The sequence below is a fragment of the Micropterus salmoides genome, unplaced genomic scaffold (assembly GCF_014851395.1).
Source record: "Micropterus salmoides isolate LMB-PRFRI ecotype aquatic unplaced genomic scaffold, ASM1485139v1 Ms_hic_scaffold_6, whole genome shotgun sequence".
NCBI lineage: Eukaryota > Metazoa > Chordata > Actinopteri > Centrarchiformes > Centrarchidae > Micropterus > Micropterus salmoides.
In genome coordinates, this window is record NW_024044348.1 from 22,305,300 (window position 1) to 22,331,457 (window position 26,158).

Genomic DNA, 26,158 nt, shown 5'->3' on the forward strand with positions numbered 1-26,158 from the left:
ACGAAACCTTGTAACCACAAACTGCCTACATAAGAACATGGAATGACTGAAAAAAACACTCTGGTTTCTGATCGGCGTGACCGCTGACTGAACAGATACGGCACCAGGATGAACTAAGCCTGGCTGTTAGCCCGGTCTGGAGCAGGCTAGCTGCACAGAATAAATCACCATGGTAATTTATGTGCTACTGCTTTCGTGAAACCAAGTCAAGGCTTAATTCAGCCAGGATATCTGGAAAATCCCGGCTTAATCCACTATCCTGGTTTTGGGAAACAGCCCTCTGGTGTGACAACCCTGGGGTTATCTGTTGTGTTGCGCTGGTTTGGTGTTTGAGTTCCAGGTGAGATGAGATGTGGCTCACCTGTTCAGCCTGGCTGAGATGTATTTAAGATGGCTGCCAACTCTGCCCACTCTCTCGTTCTTTTGATTCCCACGGCACCAGTAAATTTATGAACTTGGTTTGGTTGGTTTTGGGTTACCTGTTGGTCCGCATGTTAGTTCTGTTCTTGACATAGTGTGAGAAGTTTACAGGTGTGTTTTCAACAATGGCATATAATTGGGTTTTGGCCTTGGGTTCAGTTTGACTAGCTGAAAGTGTTAATTAGGCCATAACCAGGAGGAAGTTTGGCAAACAAATGAATGGGTTTGTTTGTTTTTGTGTGTCCCAGGGTGGGAATAAGCCAGAATTGTTAAAATTGTGCCAACTAGGTTAACTGAGCTGTCTTGTTTGTTTTTTCCTGGTGTGAAGCCTTTAGAGGACATTAACCTTTAGCGTTACCTCTCCCGGTAGGAATAAGCAACATTGTCTCCCTTGGGGGACTTGTTGGTTTGTTGTTTTAAATTTTTGTGCATCAACGCGATCTGAAATTTTGCCTGTCTTGGGTACACGTCCATGACTGTCTAGGTGAGTAACAGCATTGCTGGGGCTTGACCGGGTCATAGGGTTTATGTTTAAACACCTGTCGTGGCATGCATGAAGACTAGGGTTGAGTATAGTGAATTAGTGTTGGTTAGGCGGTGAGGGGAGAGGTATTCCAAAAGGTTGTTTAAACAATAACTAAATAGCTTTGTCCCAGGTTAAAACTTGGTCTGGCTTATTCATGGTTGTTGTTGGTAGTGTGCCCTACTTGGTCTGCTGTTGGTGAGGCAGTAGTAGGGGGTAAATACTAGCAGGGCAGTAATGGGGTAAATTGCTATCAGGTTAGTGGGTCCCTTTTGTCTCCATCTTGTTTGAGGAGTACTGTTCTGGTGTCGTTCTGTTGAAAAGATGGCTAATGTGGAGGACTTTATACAATGTCCAAGTACGGAATTGTTAAGTGTACTAAAGACCAGCTACTGAAAATTGAGTATTATGAAGTAGACCTTCCAAAGCATGGTTGTAAGGAGGTCATGTTGACAATGTTAAGGGCCCAGTTAGGACAGCTTGAAGTTTTGTCAGCATTAGCAGTCGCTACTGGTTTAAAAGATGACGTATTGGCCACCCAAGAAGACACCGCTGGTCCACAGTCGCAGGGCAGGTTAAGTTTTCCTCTGTCGACTTTGGTGAATTAACTTTTGAACAGAAAAAATAAATTATGCTGCTGCAGTACCAGCAAGACAGGGAGCATGAGGAACTAGTACGTGTCCACAAGGAGCGGTTCCGTGCTCACGGGCAAGCCCTGGAGATTGAACGTCTAAAGGTAACTACAAAGTTGCGTGAGGCTGAATTAGAACAAGAACATTACCAATGGGACCTGGTTAAAGAGGGTAAGTTTTCACCACCTTCTTCCGGGGTTTCCCTGACACATTTTGATGTAGCTTATAACTTGAGTTTGTAACCAAAATTCAATGAGAGTGATGTGGATACTTTTTTTGGGTTGTTTGAGAGGCTTAGTCACTCAAGACAATGGTCCAATTTAGAAAAGACACTGCTCTTACAAAGCATTTTCTGTCTCACAGCTTAGCTGAAAGTGAGGACTATAGTAAAGTTAAGTCTGCAGTGCTAAAAGCATATGAACTGGTGCCGGGGGCTTATCACCAGGTCAAAAGGGCCAGTATTTAAAGCAAAAACAAGACACAAAATAGCTGGAGAATCAAGCCTGTTGCTCTGGCTGGTCCTGCACACTGGACTGATAGAGATGAGGTTATCACTGCTGTCAAACTCCATACCAATCCACAACCAGTTGCTGATGCAGTAGTTTCAGATTCAAGTCTAGAGAAACGTGAGATGCAGACTCGGCTTGACCTGAGTTCAGAAGAATTTGATCCAGGTTATGCACCTTATATATGTGAGGGTTATGTGTCTTTGTCAGGAAGCAACAAGAAAATCCCAGTTAAGATTCAGAGAGACACTGGAACTTTAGACTCTTATATTATTGAGTCTATTTTCCATTTTTCGGAAACAGACACTGGGGGGTTGTGTGCTGTTTAGGGGAATGGGTATGCAACTGTTGTCTGCTCCTATGCATCGGTTTTGCTGTCTTCTGATTTAGTGCACGGTGAGGTGACTATGGGAGTCCAGCCTGCTTTACCCATGCAAGGAGTGTCATTTTGTGGAATGACCTGGCTGGTGGGAGAGTATGGCCTGAGGTACCTCCTTCACTAGTGGTTTCATCCATACCAGTGGTAAGTAAAATTGCAGAACTTGAGGGGAACTTAACTGATGTACTTCTGGCCTGTGCAGTAACCTGTGCTCAGACCTGTAAAGCACAGGAGGTTAAAGTTAATTTGGAGGATGCAGCTGTTTCATTGGCTGTTCTTCCATCTGTTTCTCACTGCAACAAGATCCCTCCTTACAGGAACTCCTGTCTCAGGTTCACCCGGCAAGTGAAATGACCAGTGCAGCACATGGGTATTTCCTACAAGAGTGGGTGTTGGTAAGAAAATGTTGCCTCAAGGTGAAAGTTTTGCTGGAGAGGCAATATTTCAAATTGTGATACCACACAAGCTGAGAGAAGGTGTGCTGCAAACAGCACTTGAAGTCTAAGGGTGGAAGTTTGTATCTGTTGACAGTGATGTCAGTCCACACGGTCCTGATGCATATCCTTTGGCTAAATCTGTGGTTAAGGCTTTGAGTCAGTTTATTTCTATCTTTGGCATTCCTAAAGTTATTCAGACTGACCAGGGCACAAATTTCCCTTCACAGATATTTGAGATTTTGAATCAACTCCATGTGAAACATGCGACCTCTAGTGCTTACCATCCACAGAGCCAGGGGACTCTTGACAGGTTTCATCAAACCCTGAAATCTTCGATCCTACTGCACTGAGTTGAACCATGACTGGCAAGGTTTACCTTGGCAGTTGTTGGCTGCCAGGGAAGTTGTCCAATCCAGTACTGGTTTCAGTCAAAATGATCTAGTTTTTGGACACAATGTCCGAGGCCCACTGGCAGTACTACAGGGGGATTGGGAACTACCTGATTCCCCCTATACCCCTGTTGGGTTATGTAAATGGTTTCAAGTGACGGCTCTTTGAAGCGTGTAGAATGGCCAGAACAAAATTTGAGTCTTCTCAGAAGAAAATGGAACGGTTATGACAGACGACCAGAATTTTTTTTTTTTGCCCTGGTGACCAAGTGTTAGCCCAGTTGCCTTTGGTTTCATCCCCTTTTCAGGCCAAATTTGTGGGGCCCTATTATGTGCTACAGAAAGTGTCAGATCAGAACTATGTATTATCTACCCCAGATAGAAGGATGGCTACCCAAATGTGTCATGTAAACCTGTTAATGCCTTACTTTTCTTGTGCTGCTTCAGGAACTGGATTCAGGGTGCAAGCGGTCACTATGGCAGTTCCTCGTGGCGCAGCCAGCTCTAATCTTCCAGAAGCCAAACTTGATGAACTTGAGGTCACTGACTGTATGACGCAAGGTCGGTTGAAAAAGTGTCTGGGTAAACTTGACATTGAGCTGCACCTATAAAACAGAACTTCTCTTGAGAAACGTGAGCAGTTAGAGTCAGAGGTTAAATACATGCTAGAGAATGGCATTGCAGTACCCTCACGTTCTAGCTGGGCCTCACCATGTCTGTTAGTCAGTAAGCCAGACAGGACTTTTAGATCTTGTACTTACTTCTGTAAAGTGAATGCCATAACCAAGCCAGACAGTTTTCCCCTTCCTCGGATGGAGGTTTGCATGGATCAAGTTGGTTCAGCTAAGCTGAATAAATTTGATCTCAAAGGTTACTGGCAAGTCCCACTGACACCACGGGCTCAGGAAATTGCATCCTTCATTACACCTACAGGGTTGTACTCTTACACAGTCACGCCATTTGGGTTGAGAAATGCACCTGCCACCTTCTAACGTTTAATAAACCGGGTAGTTTCTGGTTTACAGAGGTGTGCCGTCTATCTAGATGATGTGGTGGTATATAGCGACACATGGCCAGAACATTTGCAGAATATTCAGGCCCTGTTTGATCGCCTGGCCTGGGCTAACCTCACTGTGAATTTGGCAAAGTGAGTTTGCCAAGGCCACAGTGACATATCTGGGTAAGGTGGTTGGGCAGGGTGAAGTGCGACCTGAAATGGCAAAAGTTATGGCCATTGAGAAGTTTCCTCCTCCCAGTACAAAGAAAGAGCTCACCCGATTTCTTGGGATGGTAGGTTATTACCAAGGATTCTGTGAAAATATCTCGGAAGTAGTTGCTCCTTTGACTGACCTCGTGAGTCCGAAAGTCAAGTTTCATTGGTCAGACCGTTGTCAGAAAGCTTTTGATTATGTTAAAGCTCTCCTTTCTTGTGCTCCAGTGCTTGCAGCCCCAAATCTAAAGGAACAGTTTCACATCAAAGTGGATGCCAGCAATATTGGTGCCGGGGCTGTGTTGCTGCAAACAGATGCATCTGGTATTGAGAGGCCAGTTATTTCTCGCGCAAGTTTAACTCCTACCACTTGAACTCCTACCAGTTGAACTACTCAGTTGTAGAGAAGGAGGCACTTGCGTTGATTTGGGCTCTACAGCACTTTGAAATGTACATAGGTAATGGGTGTAGGCCTCTAGTTGTGTACACGGATCGCAATCCTCTCACCTTCCTACATTCGTTACAGAATCCAAACCAGCGTTTGTTGAGATGGTGTCTGTTCTCACAGCCTTTCCATCTTGATGTTCAGCACATTAAAGGTTCTGAAAATGTTATGGCTGATGCATTGTCTAGATCATTAATATAAAATGGTTATGTTCCTCTTCTCATCTGTTTCCAGTGTTCTTCTCCTATCTCTTAAATTGCTTCTAAGGTACCAAGTTGCTGAGTGGGAGTTGGTAAACAGGACTTATGCGGATAAGGTAATTGTAACATCCAGAGACGCCATTTTTCAGGTGATCTATCCTGAAAATTTTATGTTGTAACTTTAAGATTTGAATGTAATTACCACTCCATAAAAACCTTTTTTTTTTAGGGGGTGGGGGTGGGGGTGGGGGGGTGAAAACCCTGGGGTTGTCTGTTGTGTTGTGCTGTTTTGGTGTTTGAGTTCCAGGCTGTTTATGGGCGGAGCCAAGGCCAGGGTCGTCAGGAGATGTGGCTCACCTGTTCAGCCTGGTTGAGATGTATTTAAGATGGCTGCCAACTCTGCCTGCTCTTTTGATTCCCACGGCACCATGCACCACCCCTGGGACACGCCAGCTCTTCAGTTTTGATTAATTTAGCTTTTCTTTTTGCACTCACTACATTTTACACTCACCCATACACTCATGACACTCCTGATAATACTGATTTTCACATTTGCCTTGAAGTTTGTCTAGTTGGTACAATAAAACCATTAAGCTTATGTTTGCGTGAGCTTCCTCTCTGTTACAAGCAGGAGCCAACTTGTAACACTGGTTATCTGTATATTTCTGTTGCTCTGTTTTTTATTTGCTTTTTGTTGTTGTTAAGCACTTTGACATCTACTATAGAAATGAATAAACTTACATAATGCTTAACTCCAAACATGTATGCACTTCCCTGTCTAAATGGCCACTATGTAACCTGTTTGACGCATGAGATGACACCATCAAATGCCTCCTGGTTTTTAGTGACCAACTGTGTGAGACATCGGAGAAGAAATCATTGTCTCATTGAGAATAATTGAATCATTTGGCTTCAGTTGGTCACTTCCTGTCCTTTCTGTTCCTATTAGGAAGATGGAGGTCGGGAGGGGATGTCCGAGAGTTTCCCTGCCTTTGGTAGCCTAAATCCTCCTAGTTTCATACAGTGTTTTTAGTTTCATTACTCCTAAACTGTTGGAATAATTTGTGTTCATAGTAAATGACTCAATAGTAAAGCACCAACTTTGTTGTTGTGACTGAAGTGAAGATGTTCAGTCAATTTAAACTGAGAAACTTACTACCAAATTCTTGTCTCAGACAATATGAAGTCTCTGAAATTTCTGCTTTACATCTTCCACACCACAGACATTTGTATGTTGTGCAGCCAAGCATTGTTCAAACCACAAGAGTTATTTTTCAAATTATAAGATCTCCAAAATATCCATAAAGATTCTGAATGATTTGAACTAAATTATGGGGGGAATGTGGAGGAAATTATCTCTGTATAAGACATCTAGAAGTTTCTATTTCAGGTAATGGTGTCGGCAATAAAACAGTATTGTAGATTTGAATGTTTCGTCCATCAAGCGTGATATAAATACATTGAAACAAGCAGACAGAAAATATGCTGTTGGCTACATACTCTGCTGAATCACTTGTTTTGAAATGTTTTCCCACCTGACATGCTCCAATGGTTTGTGTTGATTTCATTAGGGTTTTATGGTGCCAAGTTCTCCACATTGATTTTAATACAGATAAATATAATGGTTGAAATGGTGCCTAAATATTCAAAAATCTAAAATGCTATGATATGCTTAGGAAATTAGCCGACAGCAATTTAAGCCATATGTAATTTGTAGCTAATTAGCTAAAACATTTTCCTATGATCTTTATGGGAAATATTAACATTTAGAAATCTAACCTGTGCCTGTCACAATTTAGCCATTACCATACAATTTAGTATTGGTCATTGTAATAATTCAAAAACGAATACTGAATAAAACAACAATAGGGTTATATAAAGACAAGCACATGTGTAGTTTAGTAAAAAACAAAATGCTTTACTGTACATCCAAGCATTTCATTACAGTTCAGTAAAAAAACAATATGATAGTAAAACCTATCTATAATAAAGGCTGAATGCAAAACTGCTAAATCAAAACAAAAAAGATAATGCATGTCAGAATAAAATAAAGTTTTGAGAACTAAACTGTCTGAACCGTGAGCAGTTCAGGCAGTGATGGGCATGTTGTCCCTGTAGCAGGCTGGCCTCTGGGGTGCGCTGTAGCTGCACAAGTCCTGGTAGATGCGGGCCATCTGGTCAGTGGCCACATTATCAGACATCTCCAGGTTTGGGTTGTTGCAGTAGGGCTGGGAGCGACGCATGTTCACTGCCTCCAGCAGGTGCTGGCAGTTCACTACAGTGATCTGCCATAGGAGAGGAGATAGAAAGGTTCTTTTTAATTGTCAACATATGGAAGTATTTGTAGTGATTTTTTTCTGTGATGGGAAGGTGTCAGTACTGTGATTTCTAGGTTCAAATGACATAACTTGACTGGTCTTACCTGCACAATGATCAGTTTGGCTTTTGCACTGCTGAGATCATGGAGCTCCTCTCCAAAACACAGAGTCACTGTTGGGTCAGGAGCAGGAAACTGGCCTTCCTGGTACAGCTGTAGAGCTGAAAAATACAAAGTACATGAACAGCTGTTCAGCTGGGCAGTATGTGCAAGGTATCAATCCTCATTTATGATGTTGCTTGCTTTAAGCATGTGTTTAGCATAACTGAATAAACATAGAGGCTCACCTTGAAGAAACCTTTCTGTGTCAAAAATCTTGACAACAGCATCCCTCTCAAGTTTACAAGGCATGGGGCTGTATTGTGAGCCCACTTCTCCCAGCCCGCTCCAGAAGACACGGCTCTGGCACAGCCTTTTGATGAAAATGCCCTCTTGGTTGGCACGGACCAGTACACCTCTCTCCAGGTGGCCCAGGAGCTTGCGTGTGACATGGCGCTGGCGGTCATACTCAATGAGCTCAGCAGGGGGGAAATGAACACTCTGCATGCTATCTGAACTGTATACGGCGCCACGACCCAAGTGTTGTTGTTGTGGGGAAATCCGGCAGCCTTCAGGATGAGCAACCACTGTGTTGTGCATCAGCTTTCCTCCATAGTAGAAACTGATCATCATTTGGGAGTGAGCTGGAGAGGAGAACATTTGGTAAGCTTGGTTTCAAATGTTGCAAAAATAATGACATAGTACTCTGTAATCAATATTTTTTATCATTACTGTTGATGCTTATCTATAGGTCTAATGTGATTATGACGCTTACATGGATAAACATAAATGAATACCTGAGCTGAGAGTGCCTGATGGCAAAGGCTCCTGGTGCAGTGGGAAAGCTGTGACAGGAGGAAGAGATAAGTTAAGACGCCTTTTTAACACAGTGGACACGACCATATTGTCATGTCTTTATTTTCCTGCATCAGCAGAAATACCATTTCTCTAAGCACGATCTCACAAAGAAATAATCATCTTAGTCAGCAAAGTTCAACAGGATGTTAGTCAATTCTTCCATTGCAGAATTCAACAGAATAAAGCAAATAACCTCTACTTAGCACCCACAATTGCAGGGACACTCCATTGAGCTTTCCACTGTGGTTATTTTAACAATATAACTCACATTTAACTACTTGAGAGATGATACTAGAGGTAAAGGTAGATAAATGCCTGGATAGCCACAGTACTGACTGATGTGTGAACAGCTTAATTTAAGTAGTAGCTTATGGGTTTTTTTGTAAACTGGGTTAGAAAAGGTTGTCTTACCATTTATGCTGCCCTGGGACCAATATTCTGGACTGGCCTGAATACTACACCCTTCCTCCTGGAAAAAGACAACAATATAAGGAGTTGTTGTCAACAAAGCACCTTTGTACATTTCACAGTTATGAAGATCAAGTGGGAGCGTGTATGCTCGATGCATGTATTGGAGGAGGCTGCACAGAGTGGTAAACAGATAAAAGGGGCTGAGTGGCAATAAAGGCAACGTGCAGGTGCTTACCTCTTTAATGAGCTCCTCTAGTTCTGCAGGGCTGCAGTCCATGTCAGTGATATCACCAGGGCTGGTGGTAGTTGCCATTGCCATCACTGAGCTTTTGCCATCTGCAGGTGAAAGAAGAAGACATTATGACTCTCTTCAGGTACAAACATAGTGATTACCCACCAAACTCGTTTCATGATTGATAATTATTGCACGAGGAATCCAGGAATGTCATTCTGCAGTATACATTGCACTGGAAATTAGTAGTTTGCAAAATAGTGTTACACAAATTGTATGTTAAAGGTCATCAGTGCTGGCTTTTGGACAGTTGGATAATAGAGACACAGATTTTAACTAAAGTTTAACACAAACTCACGTTTCTGCTCTTCCTCGGGTACAATGCGATACACTTTATAGGGCTCAGAGATGTCCAGCTGTGACCTTTCGGTCACCTCCTCAAAGTCAGGGCTTTTATTCAGAGCACAGCGGAGTCTGGTCTTCCATGTTGCAGGCTCAGCCTTGTCCCCCTCCTTAAACTTGCCTTTAAACACAGCCCAGGCCTGTGGAGGTAAAAACCAAACATTAAAGATGGTATTGTACTGGATTAAACTTAGATGTTTCAAGAAGAAACTGAAGAAAGAAAATCTGATTAAAATATTTTTACTGCATTGGATCATAATGTATCAAATTTACAATTACAATAAAACTGACTTAATTAGGCTTCAGCTTTTTTTATAACTTAAAAATTAAATAAATGTATTCAACGTTTTGTATGCTAAAAACAAATGAAAACAATAACATTAAAATAAGTCTAAATAATTATTTCCATTTGGCCACAGAAGATTTATTATCAAACTCTATAGCAATGTATCCCTGGGACTACTCAAGAGTGCTGTCAAACCTTGAAAATAGATGCATCTACTTCTTGGTTGTAATCCTGTTTCCCTGCGTGTTTCCATGGAATTCGGAACAAAATGCGGCTTTCATCCTCCCACTGCAGTCCAGAGTACTGTCCGCTCTGGATCTGCTCCACCAGCCACTGTTTCAGTCTCCGACCTCCCGTGTTTGACATCTTAATGTAGACAAGTTGTTTGTGGATTGGTAACTTGTACCTAAATGAGGACGATATAATTCATGAAAATATAAAGTAGTCTATTTGTGTATTATTTATTTAATTAGCTGTATTTGTTTTATCAGCTTTATGCTATTTATTTAATTTGATAGGCTTACATTCTACAGCTTTCACCCTTCAGAACAGAAATCAAAAGTAATATAGCACTTACAGTTGAGCTCTTGGCCCTGTGTGTGATATCCTGTGATGTTGACAGATCGTTCACTGTCAGATTCAATCAAGTCAGTTCAGCGTCTCCCCGACACATGCCTGTCAAGTTTATTGTGTCCCGTGTTATGAATGAAATGTGGGAGGTGATTCGACTACGCGTCCTCACTCTGACCAATGAGTGCGCTGAAGCTTCAGTTGCCCCGCCCCATTCCGGAAGTTGGTGTTCTTCTAACTGCGGGCATTTACAAGAAATGGCCTGACATAAGCGATGGCTGTTAAATTGCTGCCCACGCCAAAAGCTACGCAGACGCGGGGCGCTGAATAAACCCGGAGAGTCACAAGTTACCTTGTGCTGTGGGGGATTTTTGCGCTCCAGACCAAGGTAATCCGCCCCCCCTACGCCCACTCACTCCGTGATGTGAAACCTCAAAGACATTGCGCAGGTAGCCTACAGTAGCTTACTGTCTGTATGGTGTAGAAGTACGCCTACTTCCACTTAATTCCTATAGCCTATCTATGTCTAATATCAAAATAATGTCAAATATGAAAGTGGGAGGATAATTAGAGAACTCTATGATGGATATGAATAATATCTGACATTAGGATCAAAAGGGGATTCACAGTGGACTATGTAGCAACAAAGCCACGTTATATTTCTCAGTTGTTGTTGTTCTTAGTCTAATGTGATAGTAAAATGATAATGTGTGTGTGTGGGGGGGGGGGGGGTAGACTGTTGATTGAACAAAACAAGCAATTTGGAGACATCAGCTTGGGTTTCAGAGCATATGAATCCATTAATCAAGAAAATTATCTGCAGACTAATTGATAATGAAAATAGTTGTTGCAGCTGTAGACTGATGATTTTGCTTTTACATAGCCTATATAGTACCCAATGCCATATACAATGAAGAGTATTTCTGTAATTGTATCATTTGTCAACAAAGACCTGGAAATAATAATTATTTGGCTCAATTCAATAGGCCTTGATAATTATTAATTGATAATTAAACAGAATACACTGAACAGTCTCCTATTCCAACTGAATTTCCTTTTCAATATTGCTAAGTTTACAGTAAAGTCTGACTTCATGCTTTCTGTTTGTATTTACAGAGTAAAGACCACCTCTCGGGATGTCCTGCCAGGAATTCACTGAGTCTACACCATAGACTGTATAAAAGAAGTCTAAACATGACTACACTTGACTACACACACATAGGGAAAGCCTACGAGCACTCTCACCATGAAAGGTCAAATTAAGCACATATAGGTCATGCTGATACTGTAGTACTGGTGCTTATTTTTTGTACTTTAAAGTTGTAAGGAAGCACTCCCAATCATTTTCAGTGGTCTGATACCTCATCTTGAAGTTTCCTATTAGCACAGGGCAAAATGAAATGATTAGGAGTAATCATTATGGGGAAAAATTGGCAGATGTCTTAAGTACAAAAAATAGTGATAATGATTTAGATACGCCTACAGTAGTAGAGGTTTGTAATGGGAATATTGTTGGACTGTACCTGTGATTAAGAGCTATTCAAAGTAATTTTTCCCAGTTTTCAACTGGTGAGCAATATCATCCACCAACTATACCATCTAAATTAAACATTTCCTTAAGTATATGTTTTAAATTAAATTCTGTTTTAACTTCACTTATACAGTTTGATCTAAATTATATGAGATGATTCCTCCTGTGAAGACATCTTTTTGTATGCAGTGTAAAGTTAAAGGTCTTCATTTCTAATATCGTGTTTGCTCTCATGTCTCAGGTGTAAGGACAGTAACACACTTATAATGTACAGTTTTCTTTGTTTGTTAAAATTTCCAGTAACATAATAAGACACCATCACACCACTAAGCCATTATGAAAAATAAGACTTTCCCTCCAGAAATTTGACCACAAAAATTGACAGGAACTTAAACTTCAGTAACAACAATACTTTAGATTATACCACAAGTCGTTCCTCATTTCTGTCTTTCACAAACATACTACGTTCTGTTTTTTTTTCCTTCAAGCTACGCACCCAGCGGCTTGTGGTGTAAAAGCAGGTGATCTGCTGAGTAAAACCCAGAAACCTCTCAAATCAATGAAATTCAAGAGAAGTTATTCTGGGGTTTAATGCAGTTCTTAGGCTGGTTCATGAGACTAAGGCTGTTCACTTAAATACTTCCACACAGACACATGGTGTTGATAGTACAGATTTATTAATATTTCCATAATTCTTTTCCATCATTGCATTTTATTATAAAACAAACAAAAACACTAATGTGCAATTTAAACAATTAACTGCACACATGAATTTATAAGAAATGACAAAAATCACCTTTATTACAATAAAAAGTCAGATCAATCAGTCAAATCAGAGCTTCAGTAAAATCAGGAAGACTAAAGTGTTCAAACAGCAGGGATCATTCATGTGTAGTTTACAACTAGTTTTACACAGCTATACTCTATGTAGCTTCCTAATTTAACCTGCTGTGTATTACTATAAAAAGGAACATTCTGCCAATTTTGAAACTTGAAACTATGTTACTCCTAGTTGCACATCTGTATACTGGAGTAAGAACCAATGTTTTCTGCAACACTGTAGCGAACTGAAGCAGCCTAATTCACTAATAAATCCCACCCCTGGCTTATCTGACATCAGTTGACAGTGGACAAACTACAGAGGGTTTGGCTGTTGTACTTTTTGCCTTTTGTCCTCTCTGCCTGATAAAATAGAAGAGAGCTTCCACTGTGGATGGTTGGTGTTGGATTCTGTTGCACACATTACTAAAAGAACAAAGTGTGCAGGTGGCTTGAACTTTTCTTCAAAGAGGAACCAAATGAAACAAAATGTAAAAACTGGAATGAAAGAACAGTATCCAACTGGGTGTAAACAAATGTTTCCTCCATGGGCAGTGAGCATAGACTGTATAGGCAGTGATGTGCAACAATGATATATATTTTTTGTTTGTATAACATCTGTAGTTGTCTTGCGTATCTGCTAGTGACACCATTACCATTGTTTGGTTAATGTGTATTTTAATGGTACATGCAATGCCAGTAGCGTCTGACAGGTCAGCAGTAGTGCTTCCTTTCAGTAAGATGTACATAATAACAAATTGTATGCTGTCAGCTCAGCGAGCATGTTAACTTCCCCAGCTGCAGTGTTGATCAAACAGTTTACCATTAGGAGCCTGGAAGGGACTGCAAACTGGTACATGTCAGAATAAATGGTCAGAATAATTTTAAAGCCATTTTGTAGATTTGTGGTGTTTGTCCACCAGCATAGACTATATATCAACATAATTAGAGACAAGATGTTCCTTTAAGACGGCATTAATTGGTCATCTATAAGGCTAACAAGCTAAACACTGCAGGCGTTAAGAATCCACATGGAAGTATAGTTTTATTCATCACGGCTAAGGTGCTGAGGTGTTTGGAGTAAGGCGTGTGTGAGCACAGATACCCTTGTTGTGGCTATACTCAGTTTAGGGAGCACAAAGAGTACTGCTAGTGGAGAGGAGTCTGTAGCCCAATTCTAAATGAACCTCCATTGCTTAAAAAAGTGACTAGACATATGCAAAGTAAGTAACATATACTTTGAGGGGGCATTTATTTCATCCTATGCTTTCAGAGCTGTAAAAAGGTCTTAAAGTTGGATACAACTTGGGGTTGATTTGGAATTGAGTACAGGGTACTAGCTACTGCCATTTACAGACAGCATTAGGCAGGACTTTAGCATTACCAGAGACCCATGTTTCAGCTGCTGCCTTCAGGATCGTCAGGGTCCAACGGCATAGAACAGATAGGTATATTGTGACTTATCGAGCACTGCCTGTCTGCCTCTCTCCTCTGGCTGTCCTGTTGCTCAGTGTACTGGATCAGCAGGGCGCCCACCTGCTCCTGGTCATTAAATGGACTGGAACGGAAACTGGACCGTAACCATGATTGGAACTGGAGATAATACGACAAACAAAAAACCTAAATCATTAAATGTAATGGTGTTAAAATCAAATTACATTACAATGTTAAAAAATATATATAAAATATATGTGTGTATTGGCTTTGACAGGCAAATTGAATTCAATCTAAACACAACAAAAACGTCCATAGAGCTCTTTAAAATGTGATACCTTGTACAAACAGTCATGTCCAGTTTAGGATTTGTCTAGTATGTTGTGACCATAAATATTGTAGCTGTAGGTCTCTTGGTCATTGTTAAATTATTAAATATGTGCTTGATGTCATGGGTCTGTTTCCCATGGAGTTACATATCTGGGTTTTCATAAGCCTTGAATGAACCTGATCACATTGGGTCTGAGTTTTTGGTGAACTGAACTTTACCTTATTGAAGAGCACAATATAAAATGTATGTCATGAAATAATAACCTATGGATTCATTTTTTTCTTATTAACAAATTATTGATAGAATGGGAGAGGGCAGGACAGAAAGTCACTTCCCAGGAACATTAGGCTCTCTGCAGACATTCCTGCTCACACAGTCACCTAGGATTCGGGATTTTCCCCTAACACCTTTTGTACTCTCACTATGGTTTAAGGAAAATCTCCTCTTTAAAAAGATCAAAGTTACTTTATTTCTGTCATCTTGGAAATTTAGTAAAAATTACATTTTATCATAGCCTAAACCCAGTTGCTTGGACCTGGTGGTCCTCATGACGAGAGAGACATATGTCCAAGTTGCCCAAATGGATGTAAAGTCTGTTGATGATGACATCACAGTACATAGCAAGTTGATGACATCTATAAAGTAGTGGTGAAGTCTTTACTGGAAACTCCCTCTATGAAACTGGCAAATGTGCCATTTTGCCTCTTTTCCCATCTTTTAAGGGTCCCACAAATGTATTGGTCCCTTGGTCAGGTCACAGAAGGGTGAAGACTACTTACATTTGGTGAGCAGATGCTAGTAGACAGTGATGGCCTTTTGAAGATATATACTATAGCAGTATAATTTGTGTGTAAAGGTAGAATTAATTATACATATTTATTGTCACTAGAATGCAGACAAAAAGCGCTGAATTGCAATTTCTCTAGATGTCCAGGAATTAAGTTATTTTGTGCAATACCTTATTCTTTACGAAATACAATGAAGTGAAAGTCAACGTGAATGTAATCCACTCATCTTCCTAAAATTTGTATTCTCACCCTCAACTCAAAAACCAAAACAGTATAGCACTGACTCATTGCATCAACACAATACCGTAAAAATGCAGACAATCAAAAGCACAGTATAAAGATAACACATCAATAAGTGATTACATGTGCCAAGGCTGTCATCACGTCACCTTGAAAAAGAAAATGAAACGAGTATCAAAATCAAAAGGGGATGACAATCAGGTAAAGCTCCCAGTAGGTGGAACATGTTCTGTCAGAGCTCCAATCATAACCTTGAAATTAAGACAAAGGCTGAGTTTGAGGCCTAATTACAAGGCACAGAACTCTTTGATTGCAATGTATTTAATGCAAGCAGCAATGATTAGATTATCAGACTTAGCTCTCTTTAGATTCTCTGGCCTTCTTGCCCAGTATGAATCATTTTGGGATCCACTTACCCCACTTTGGACTATTGCAGCATGTCTATAAACTACAAAGTTGAAATAGTTTTCTTTCACTAAATTTGCAAAATAGTGAGTAATAGGATGTGTACTTAAATGTATTTAATACACCCTATTACTGTTATGCTGTGGCAGCACACAACGGTATATGGTAAGTACTAATATAGTACTTTCTAATCTTCCGTCCACTCAAAGTGCTTTTACACATTTCGTCCCACTCATACACATTCATTCATACACTGAGGCCAACTGCTCAGAACAGAAATTAACATTTACACACATTCAAACAGAGCAACAGCCATCGGGAGCAATTTGGGGTTCAATATCTTGCCTGGAGGAGCCTGGGATCGAACCTTACGATTAGCGGGCCACCTGAGCCACAGCCACGGGGGGCGGCTGTGGCTCAGTGTTGTTCCAGCTGCATTAGTGACATAACTGAACTTTAGTCTTAAGGATTCCTCACTTTCTATCTGAGGCAGATGTGGGAAGAGCACAAATACAGAAAACCCATTTCCCCTTAAATCCTCGAAATCAGTCCAAGATCTACAAACAGTGAGCAATTTTTTTTTCACTCATGTCATGTTGCAAGATGCTGACAGTAATGTTAAACACGTGATGAGCAGTACCAAGCTAATGCAATCCCAGCAAATCCCCTGCAGTTCCCCTTCTCTACTCAATGGCTGGGTCAATGCCATTGTAATGGATTCACGCACTAGGTGCCTTCAAGCAACTAACATGCTGCAAAAAGTTAAAAGCTATGAACAGATGCTTACGTGCCTTCATAACGCATCATGCAAATAGTTGCTGGGGAGACGATGGCTCAAAATGAATTGTGAAAATACGATTAATACTATAGCATCATAGTCTGAAGAACATTGTCTTCACAGGATCTAACATAGTTTTTTTAATGCAAGAATAATGTAATCTGTCCTATATTTTTAGGTTCATTGCTCGATATTTTCTCTGTTATGAAAAAAAGAAGCTCCAAACCAGATTGGACATAAAACCAGGAAGTTTAAACTGACATTTCCTATAAATGGTGATATTCTTCAAAGAGAAAGTAGACAAATCAAAACTATGAGCATTATAGGGCATGTCTTTGACCCAAAAATTCCCCTAACCCATCAAATAAATGAAATCCACTGCACACATCCTCACAAAGCTATAATATTTGATCTGTTCTCATATTAGACAGGTGAGAAGTCACAATTTGCATTTAAACAGGACAATGCCTCTTAACATGGAGGAGGAAAATTAAGACCACTTGCTCTTAGTTCTGATATTAATATAAGAAATATGAAGAATGAATGATATGAACCTCACACAAATCTGGGTTACATTTTACAGACTGAATAACTGATTCACAACTATTTGTTTGCACAAAGGTCTCCTCAACTGATTGACACATATCTCTGGTATTTTTGAGCCATTTCAAATGGCATTTTTGTTTATTTGATGCACTATTCTGCCGTTTAGTTTCTGGCTGTAGCTGAGAATCACAGCTATGCTTGTTTAGCGTCAAGTTGATGGTTTACTGTAAAACAAACCATAGCTGCATTGGCCTCTACAAGAATAACAAATTAACAAATAATTATAATAACATTATACAGAAATAGCATGAGACAGTCCAATGCAACTGTCAGATATATCATGTTCCATGACAACAAGAGAGCCACAATTAACGGTTGACAGGTTAACCACTGACTGCATGTGCAGTGTGATGGTTGTATGCTTCATATCCTGTGAGTTCCTGTGCATGTCTAAGTGCTACCAACAGCACACAACCCACAAAGCATTCACAGAATGCTAATATATTGAGGAGCTACTGCTAGAATGCCATTTAGTGAAAAATATATACATAATTTGGCATTTTTAAACATGAACATTTTAAATCTCACAATTTATAATACCCTTTGATGTTAGGCTGCATCACTGAAAATTGTAGAAGAGGGATAGATGCTGTCTGTAGGTATTGTGTGTGTATGCATCATGTCTGTGTGTCCCTTAATGTGTTTACCTCTGAGACATGGGTCATCTGGTACTCCTGCAGCTGCTCCTGGAAGCCATAGTTTGGGCCGACAAAGGAGCGAACCGCCTTGACCGCAGACAGACACTCTTCCCAGCTGTAGTGGGTGACAGTCATCAGGTAGGCCACTACTATGGTAGTGCTGCGGGACACCCCTGCAAGGCTGGAGCAAATCAAAGCACATGGCTTGGTCATTGTCAGAAAGCAGCTGGATGTTTAACAGCTTATTTCTTACTGGTAACAGGTAAATAACTGTATAGGATAAATTTTATGTCATCAGTGATTGCTGATTCCTTCATCTCAGGCTTGTTTTTGGTTCTATCCTTTGAGGCATGCTTCGATAAAAGCCTACATGCAAACATGGCATGACTCCCAGATGCCAAGAAGGAGCTGGTTACAGCTCTAGACATAAAAACCTACCAGTGAACGAGACAAGATCCACCATTCAGGCGACATTCATGGATGAAGCTGATGCATTCTTTGAAATGCTGTAATCTGGAAAGAACAAATTATTATATTACCAACTACTTTCAAAGTCTGACAAAACTGATACACAGCATGTTTTCCTGTGGTATGCAGAACAAAATAAAGAAACAAATATTTAAAAACTATTAAAAACATTACTTTTGTTGCTCATCAAACCGGGAAAGAGGCATGCTTTTACTAAAGGAGAGGGTTTTAAAGCTAAAATTAGATTACAGTAACACCTTATAGGATCTGAGAAAGGACACCTTGAACTGAAACTCCTGTGTCGAGGCCATAACTTTGTGTTTCAGATAGGTTGCCGAAACTTCTGCTTTTGACCATAGAAACAGCAGGTAACTCTAATATTGTAGTCAGAAGTCCCAGAATAGGGCAGGTAGTTTTGATAGATTTTTGTTAGTTGTAAGAAATAGACATGTCGAGGAGTAGTGATTTTTCTTTCAACTACTCCAACTTGTCATGTGAGGAAAAAGGTCAGGTCTGCTCAAACAGAGAGTCTGTGGTAGACCAGAGCATAGACAGCACGGACAGACAAGGGAAGTAACTGTCCTCGTTTTGTCAATCTGAAAAATTACATCAGTTTCCAGCATTCGTTCATTCTGTGTTAAAATTATCGAGTGAATCATTTTGACAAAAATACATAAAATTACCTCCTGCCTTATGGTGGAACATTCACGTTGACATGTTTCTACTCTCCAAACTAAAAAGTTATTACTCATACAGAGGTTTTCAGACCAATGTGTAAGATATTCTCAGATTCTCAATGTTCTCAGATATGCAAGCCAACTAAGAGAAATACTAAGAACACAATTCAAATATTATTGTATCTCAACACAAAAATAAATAACATTATTATATGATACCACAGAAATCCTCAGAATGGGAGTGTATTCTGAAATAAAAATGAACACAAAACAGCACAATGTACTGCAGCGGCTCCTCAAATATCCTGCTTGTCAGGAAACACTGATGGTGTTTTGCATAATCAAGAAGTGAGTGGCTGATAGCACCGTCTCTTGAGGAGCAGATGCTTGTTACTCAATAGCAGACAGAATAACAGACTGGGGCTAAAATAGATTGACTGCCACTTTTCTTTTTTCTTCTTTCCTGAGATCCAAACTCCTCTTCAAAAGATGTCTCCTCAGCACTTCCTAGCACAGAGGTTTCCGGCCGTCTTGTTTAATATGCAGAAAATTACCTTGTGACAAAGATTTGAGGTTTTAACCAGTTGAATCCAGAGAATAATACTGAAACAAAAATTTGCAGTTGAGCTGCTGTACATTTAAAGTGCAAAAAAAGCATCAGCAATTTTATGTGTGGTAAAATTGTATCTTTTTTTTTTTATTATTACATCGGTATGAATAAGAAAGGACTATTAAAACAAAAACTACACTACCACAGTTATAACCTCACAGTACATCATGGTGGACATGGGCAACTCATTTTGGAAATGTTTGATGCAAATAAGTTTACACCTTCATGGTCAGTGCACACTGTGCATTAAAACCATAACAGGCTCATCATGAAAATGTTCACAAAAAAAAAAAAATTTTAAGAAAAGGGGAATCCCTGGCTCCACAAACATCTATATGTGCATGTTAGGAACTATATAAATCTACATTTAAGGCAATTTCAATGAAATATTTTGAGTTAATCCAGAGGGTGTTGACATATCAAGGCACCGGGTGACAATTCTACAAAAACCTTAACATTAACGACAATGGTGACCAAGCTGGCCTTGATGTCCCAGTTACTTGTCGCTGACATTCAACCTTTGTTAGGCCACTCGTTAGCCACTGCATGCCTGACGAGCACAGATATTTGTGAGGCCCTGACCAAGATCTGTAACTTTTATAATAATAATAATAATATCATCTAAGACTTTTCCCTTCACTGATGAAGTCTATTGAGACAGTAACTGTGATTCAGGGCTATAAAAATGAACCTCACTTCCTGACATCCATCCCAAGAGCTTTAAGGAAGTTTAAGGTTTTTGAAACAGCTTCAAACTGCTACAGTTGCTCCAAGAAATACAGAACCTGCGTGAGAAAGACAGTCCATGTGTTTGGACTTACACAAGGAAGGGGCCGTCAGACCTGGCCAGAGAGGCTCCCTAGCTTGTGGTAAACAAGGTGGGGTGTCAGTTGGCCTCACCACTCTTGTCAGTCAGACCAGTGATTGTGACAGAGGGGGTTTATTAAAGCCCTGGGTGGTCGAAGCCAACAGCCAGATGTCACACTAAGGTTTCCTTCCTCTGCTGCCTGAGGGAAAGACACTTGATTGCGACAGTGGAGGTCAGACAACTCCAACCCAGCCCAATCAGCAACATTCAGCCAAACACTAAACCTCAATTCTCATTAACTTGCATTTTACCCTGCTCTGTTTTCTTTTTTTCACAAAGTTTGAGCACAAGAGTTCCTCTTCAAACACCAGAGAACTTCAATGATTGAAGTACTAATACAGAATTTCCCTTGTGTTCAGCTTGCATTCAACCATTGTCACATCTTTGTCTACTAAGTTAATTACTCATCCTGAATGAAAATTTCCCCCGATTTTCCCTCGTCTTTCTCTCCATTTTAGTATGGCAAATTCCCTCATGGTACGGCCCTTGTCACTGCAGACCTGTGGATGGTGAAGTGAGCAATGTGCTTCCTGTCAGCAAGGAGCTTCACAGGGATGGTATGAAGCTTTGGAGATGTATGAAACGCTTTCTGTGCAGGAACCCTGACCAGCCAGTATAAGGCACCAGTGAGGCAACGACATAATCTCTGACTAGCACCAATGCTGACTTCATAGTGGGTTGTCCACAGGGGTTGCAAGACACGAATATGCTCTTTTGCACTGATGCTCAATCTGCAAGCCATGATTGATGCAGTTGTTTTATATCCTCAGCCCGTGTCAAGTTTTAAATCAGAATAACTGCAGCAAGTGCTGCGTGAGGTCAAAGGCCCTGCACAGAATCAACATAAAAGCGATGACTAATGTGTTACTGACCAGTGCAAGGGCGGGGGGACAGCTCATGCCTCTTTCAACACTGAGACCTGCCTCCTGATGAACAATGAACACACTCTTCTCTCTGCCTCTCTCCATCTCTCCATCTCTTTCTCTCAAATACAAATAGGAAATAAAAACTCTTGTGCTCAAACTTTAGGAACCTTACAGAATGAATAACAAATAACCACTTTACTTCATACAGTACTGTGCAAAAGTGTAAACCATTTATTCTGACCAAATCCCCAACTTGCAAGGAGCCTCCACCATACTTTACTGTTGCCTGCAGACATTGATTTTTGTATCGCTCTTCAAGCCTTCAGCGAACAAACTGCCTTCTGCTTCAGTCAAATTTTGACTCATCAGTCCAGAGCACTGGACACCATTTTTCTGCACTCCAGTTTCTGTGTTTTCATTCGCCTTGCAGCCATGTTGGAGGTATGGCTTTTTGGCCACAATTCTTTCATGAATGCCACTTCTCTGGAAAGTAAATGTGGATACCAGGGTCACGCTGTTCTGCCAATTCTGGGCTGATGGCACTGCTAGACATCTTCCAGTTGCGGGGAGAAGTAAGCATGATGTGTCAATGTTGCATGTTTATTTGTGCTTTTTCAAAAGAGCTTATACAGCACATCCGGAAACCCCAGATGAATCTACCTTGAAATTTCTGCCTGGGAGAGGCCTTCCAGATACAGAATAACTACCTTGTGTCTTGTTGCTGTGCTCAGTCTTGCCATGGTATATGACTTTTGACAGTAAACTGTCTTCAGCAACCTCAACTTGTTAGGTGAGTTTGACTGTTCCTCACAGAGTTTTGTTTGTCCTATACAACCTACATATTATTAGCATCTGTTTGGTATTTGTTCAGTCATACACATGACAATATGCCTACAAAATATCTGACATTGTCCAAATGAACCTAGAAGAATTAATGCTGTTTTCAAGACAAAGGCTGGTCACACCAAATATTGATTTGATTTAGATTTTTCTTCTGTTCACTCATGTTGCATTTTGTTAACTGATAAATTTAACCACTATCATTTAGTTTTGAAAGCATTCTTACTTTACAGCATTTTACCACACCTGCCTAAAACGTTTGCACAGCACTGTATATCAACAAGTCACGAGATTAACATAACTGATGCATTGTTTTATAAAAGCTACTGGCCACTACTGCACTGCTTAAATGAAGACACTCACAGTATAAATTAAATAAATCATTGTAAGTAGGAAATGTCTAAAAACTACCAATAGTGCAATCACGCAATTAAAAAGTCTGTTTTCTAAACTGTCAAAAATCTTTAGAACGGTTTCCATTGGGCCGGCACACCCTGGCACCATAATCTGGAGGGTAAATATGTTGAAATAAGACTGCATGACTCATCAGTGTTTGAGAAATTCAAATAGCCAAGGACATTTAAAATAAGCAACATTAGTGAATCTGATTGTCTGAGTGTGTGTGTGTGTGTGTGTGTGTGTGTGCGCGCGCGCTCTCACAGGTTTTGGCTGGGAGCATCAGCTGCATGAATACAAAGGTACGTCATGTCCTGTAAAACATAAGAACAACTGTATAAGAACTGATACTAAATTCAAGAATATAGACCATGCATGTTATTTCACTCCTATCAAATGTGAGCCCTAGGTCTTGTAAGTCTGAACAATTTCTTGTCTAAATGTGTAGTAGGCTTAAGGTGTATTTTTCTACTCTAATCAATATAGTTCTTTACCACCAACGCTTACTAGCGCTTAGCATTATTTACATGAAGGTTAATATATTTTTAATTTTATCACTGTTCAAGACAAGCATAAGAAATTACTAGATTTTTTTCTGGCACCTGGATTTGACATGCTGAACATGTTGTGGGTATTGCTGAGCCACAATGGAAGACAAGGACCTTTGAAATAATTCCTTTTTCTCAGCTAATATCAGTCTCTTAACTAAAGAACTCACAAAACAAACTGTAAAACATTTACTGTCCCTAAATTAAATATCTCACTCTTGAGCTATTGCGTGGTACTGACACCACATTTTAGATCTGAGAAAGTTCCTATGGTTTCTGATACTATTAGCTCAAGTCACTAAACATAACTCATCACCACCCCCAACTGGCTGGAAGGACACATCACATTATTATATGCACAATCATAGCAGAATCTCCAGATTACATCTCCACAGCAAGTACAAATAGTTTGACCCAACTAACATGAATTTTCCACTAACCTCAAACACGGGCTTAGCATTGTTGCACACAGACAGGATGTGGGTGATGCCATTATTAGACAGACTTATTCGGTTTTCTGCATCTGGGACAAAGAGAGGAGGAATACAGTCTCAAACTTTCACACCAACAACTCTGACCAATTATATTGTGAGCTGCTGCAGAGGCAGGTCTGTGGGCTGTTTACAGCAACATCATTTGGTACAGTTAGGCCTGTGGGCACTTGTTCCTGTCACTTGAACTAATTTTAGCCATTATGCTTGTGCCGCCATGCCGAGCCATCATCATGGCAGCTAAAGTTAGAAAGCTGCAAATGCCATATTAAATGGGAAGGGGATGTTCCAGGCCAGGGAGTGACACACTAACCACTGTAGACTCTTATTTTATGTGAAGCAACACCTCCTACCTTCTTAATTGTCTTTGGTCAACAAGGCATTTACATATTTTTACCCTGAAATCTATGTTTGACAAACGAAAAACTTTCAGCTCTGATGTTAGTTAGTTAAAACCTTATATTTTACTGTGTAAAGCACAGCATTAAAATGAAAACCCATTTATATTGAACATGGACAAGTTTTTTTTTTTTTTTTCCCCCCAACTTTTTGTCCATATCATTTTAAAGAATGCTGTGTGCCACATTAACATTCAAATAAAATAACGTAATACATTTGGGAATACTATCATTGCAATATTCTACTGTGTCAGTCCCCCCACCTCTCATTCCTACATGCATTTATGGCCTATAATGGTGGCCTTCTGCCTTTGGTATTGAAAGCCTGGCCAGACCCAGCTACACTGTCAAATTTACAAACATCAAATCAAGTTCCATCACATTTGTCTTACCTCTTATGTTCCCAAGGTAGAGCCCATCGACAACCTGTGAAGCAGCATTCACAGACATGTTGCATTCAGGTTAAATATTAATTCCAGTCCAGCTTCAAACACTTCACTTGAAAGGAACAAATGTCCTGGGCTGAGCCAGATTGGATTTAAGGCTTAACAACCAAGTACCAGCAAAGGAAACATTCCCTGCAGCCATACAAGGCCTGAAGCAACGATGTGTAATCATCAGGATAAGTGATGAGTGGCAAGCAGCCACTGAGTGTTGGTGTACAACTTTGGTTGCTTCTGAAAAGTATTTTAAAGAACAAATATTACTAAGAATATTACTAAAAAACAAACTAATATTGGGTATCAGTGTAAGTTTGCATGTTAGCAGTGGACTTCATTTGAAAGTAAACTGCATTGGGCAGATCCTCAGAACAAAGTTGCATGTGCTCCTCATCAGAAGGTCAGAGGTCAGGATCAGCCACAGCAGCCCTGGCATGGATTCGGTGCCTTGCTTTTGGGCAGGGTGGATGCAGGGAGTTTCAGGGGAGTCAGGGATCCAACCCATTGTACCAACATGTGTGGTGGAGTACAATCATTTGCATAATGCAATCAGATGAATTCATCACAAATCTAAGTCGAAAAAATACATGTCACAGCTGTGCCTGTGATTCCTGTCCATGTAACATTTGCCCTGGCTACATTTTGAAACCAATTCATTTATGCTTTTAAATGTCACCATATCTCAACCTAGAGACAGCCTAAGTCTTGGTTTAGCTGTTTACATTATTGAAACACTAAAAAGATGAACCGTGCGCTTCTATACTCAATATCATAGCATTCTTTGGTTTATTCACATAGCATGGACAGAGCAAAACGTGATTGGTTGACGTTAAGTAGGTGAGGCACGCAGCCACAGACAACAAAACACCTGAAAAACAAAAGCAACGCCTACCTTGCTCATTCCATTGCCCATGATTACTTTGAACCAGTCTGCGATGAGCTACACTTCTTTAATATCTAGGACTGCAACGATATGTCAACATGGACTTTGAAACTCAAAACGTGAGGCTGGACTACCAACTCAAAAAGCAGAAGACAATCTTCGTTTGAGTCGCTATGCTTGTCTTCTATTCCACAACATTAAGTTCCACTACCATGCCTTAAACACTAACGTGATCAGACTTAACCTCGTCTCAGCACCAACAACTGTTTCGAGCTACATCGTCTTCCGGATTATTTTGACGTGAAACAAATGCTTGTTCATCCGGTACGTGACATCACAGCATGTTGCCGCCCGCTCAGCTGTACTTTCCCAGCCTTCACAGGGAGGTTTGATATATATATCTATATTCTGGGATTTACAAATGAGCATTTTACGAGGAAAACGTAACTTCTATATACCCACTTTACCCATGTGCGATGTTTCGAGTGTATGTAATATTGATCAACCTGACAGTTACTTATTTTTGTCACTGACAAAGAAGTTCAGTTCAAGCTTTCATCAGTAGGCTGCCACAAACTGTACTTCTACAAAGTCAATGCCAGTAAATGATGCGGTTATAACCATACATCCACATTATTAACCTAGTTATTTGCATTTATAAAGCTATACAAGCGTTGGTTTGTTTTCATAAATCTGGAGGGACAGATTAAATACAGTGGGGAAAACAAGTATTCAATACACTGCTGATTTTGCAGGTTTTCCTACTTACAAAGCATGTAGAGGTCTG

The 26,158-nt window shown here is 40.3% G+C and overlaps 2 protein-coding genes and 2 long non-coding RNA genes across 5 annotated transcripts; 2 read left to right on the forward strand and 2 right to left on the reverse strand.

Annotated features, from left to right (window-relative positions):
- The first annotated feature begins 714 nt into the window (after positions 1 to 714).
- Positions 715 to 5,739, forward strand: LOC119889921. The gene is made up of 2 exons (XR_005442175.1): positions 715 to 904; positions 2,472 to 5,739. It is a non-coding gene; the product is annotated as an uncharacterized LOC119889921 (long non-coding RNA).
- Positions 5,740 to 7,035: 1,296 nt separating this feature from the next.
- On the reverse strand, positions 7,036 to 10,476 carry irf8 (interferon regulatory factor 8). Of its 2 annotated transcripts, none has more exons than XM_038700841.1 (9): positions 10,324 to 10,476; positions 9,942 to 10,152; positions 9,417 to 9,600; positions 9,062 to 9,162; positions 8,827 to 8,884; positions 8,355 to 8,402; positions 7,806 to 8,201; positions 7,564 to 7,679; positions 7,036 to 7,426 (listed from the first exon to the last, which is right to left on the reverse strand). In XM_038700841.1, the coding sequence occupies exons 2-9, from the start codon at positions 10,110 to 10,112 to the stop codon at positions 7,229 to 7,231; spliced, it is 1,272 nt and encodes a 423-aa protein (XP_038556769.1). In that variant the 5' UTR covers positions 10,113 to 10,152; positions 10,324 to 10,476; the 3' UTR covers positions 7,036 to 7,228. The 2 variants fall into 2 exon arrangements, with proteins under 2 accessions (XP_038556769.1, XP_038556770.1); XM_038700842.1 differs by having other exon boundaries at positions 9,942 to 10,112; positions 10,324 to 10,441.
- A 92-nt stretch (positions 10,477 to 10,568) lies between these two features.
- LOC119889922 lies at positions 10,569 to 12,063 on the forward strand. Its single transcript, XR_005442176.1, has 2 exons — positions 10,569 to 10,704; positions 11,433 to 12,063. It is a non-coding gene; the product is annotated as an uncharacterized LOC119889922 (long non-coding RNA).
- Positions 12,064 to 12,511: 448 nt separating this feature from the next.
- On the reverse strand, positions 12,512 to 25,677 carry dusp22a (dual specificity phosphatase 22a). Its single transcript, XM_038700843.1, has 7 exons — positions 25,381 to 25,677; positions 24,441 to 24,474; positions 23,600 to 23,682; positions 22,876 to 22,925; positions 18,325 to 18,399; positions 17,896 to 18,067; positions 12,512 to 14,259 (listed from the first exon to the last, which is right to left on the reverse strand). The coding sequence occupies exons 1-7, from the start codon at positions 25,399 to 25,401 to the stop codon at positions 14,065 to 14,067; spliced, it is 630 nt and encodes a 209-aa protein (XP_038556771.1). The 5' UTR covers positions 25,402 to 25,677; the 3' UTR covers positions 12,512 to 14,064.
- Positions 25,678 to 26,158: the final 481 nt, after the last annotated feature.

What these genes read in the sequence shown, in the direction of transcription:
- irf8 (XM_038700841.1), bottom strand. Translation starts at nt 10,112, where the DNA reads ATGTCAAACACGGGAGGTCGGAGACTGAAACAGTGGCTGGTGGAGCAG. An exon ending in ATCAGGCACTCTCAGCTCAG is followed by an intron (nt 8,202 to 8,354) that starts GTATTCATTTAT and finishes TCTCCTCTCCAG; the next exon opens with CTCACTCCCAAATGATGATC. An exon ending in CCAAACTGATCATTGTGCAG is followed by an intron (nt 7,427 to 7,563) that starts GTAAGACCAGTC and finishes CTCCTATGGCAG; the next exon opens with ATCACTGTAGTGAACTGCCA.
- dusp22a (XM_038700843.1), bottom strand. Translation starts at nt 25,401, where the DNA reads ATGGGCAATGGAATGAGCAAG. An exon ending in GATGCTCCCAGCCAAAACCT is followed by an intron (nt 18,400 to 22,875) that starts GTGAGAGCGCGC and finishes TGTTCTTTCCAG; the next exon opens with ATTACAGCATTTCAAAGAAT. An exon ending in AGATGACCCATGTCTCAGAG is followed by an intron (nt 14,260 to 17,895) that starts GTAAACACATTA and finishes TATTATCTCCAG; the next exon opens with TTCCAATCATGGTTACGGTC.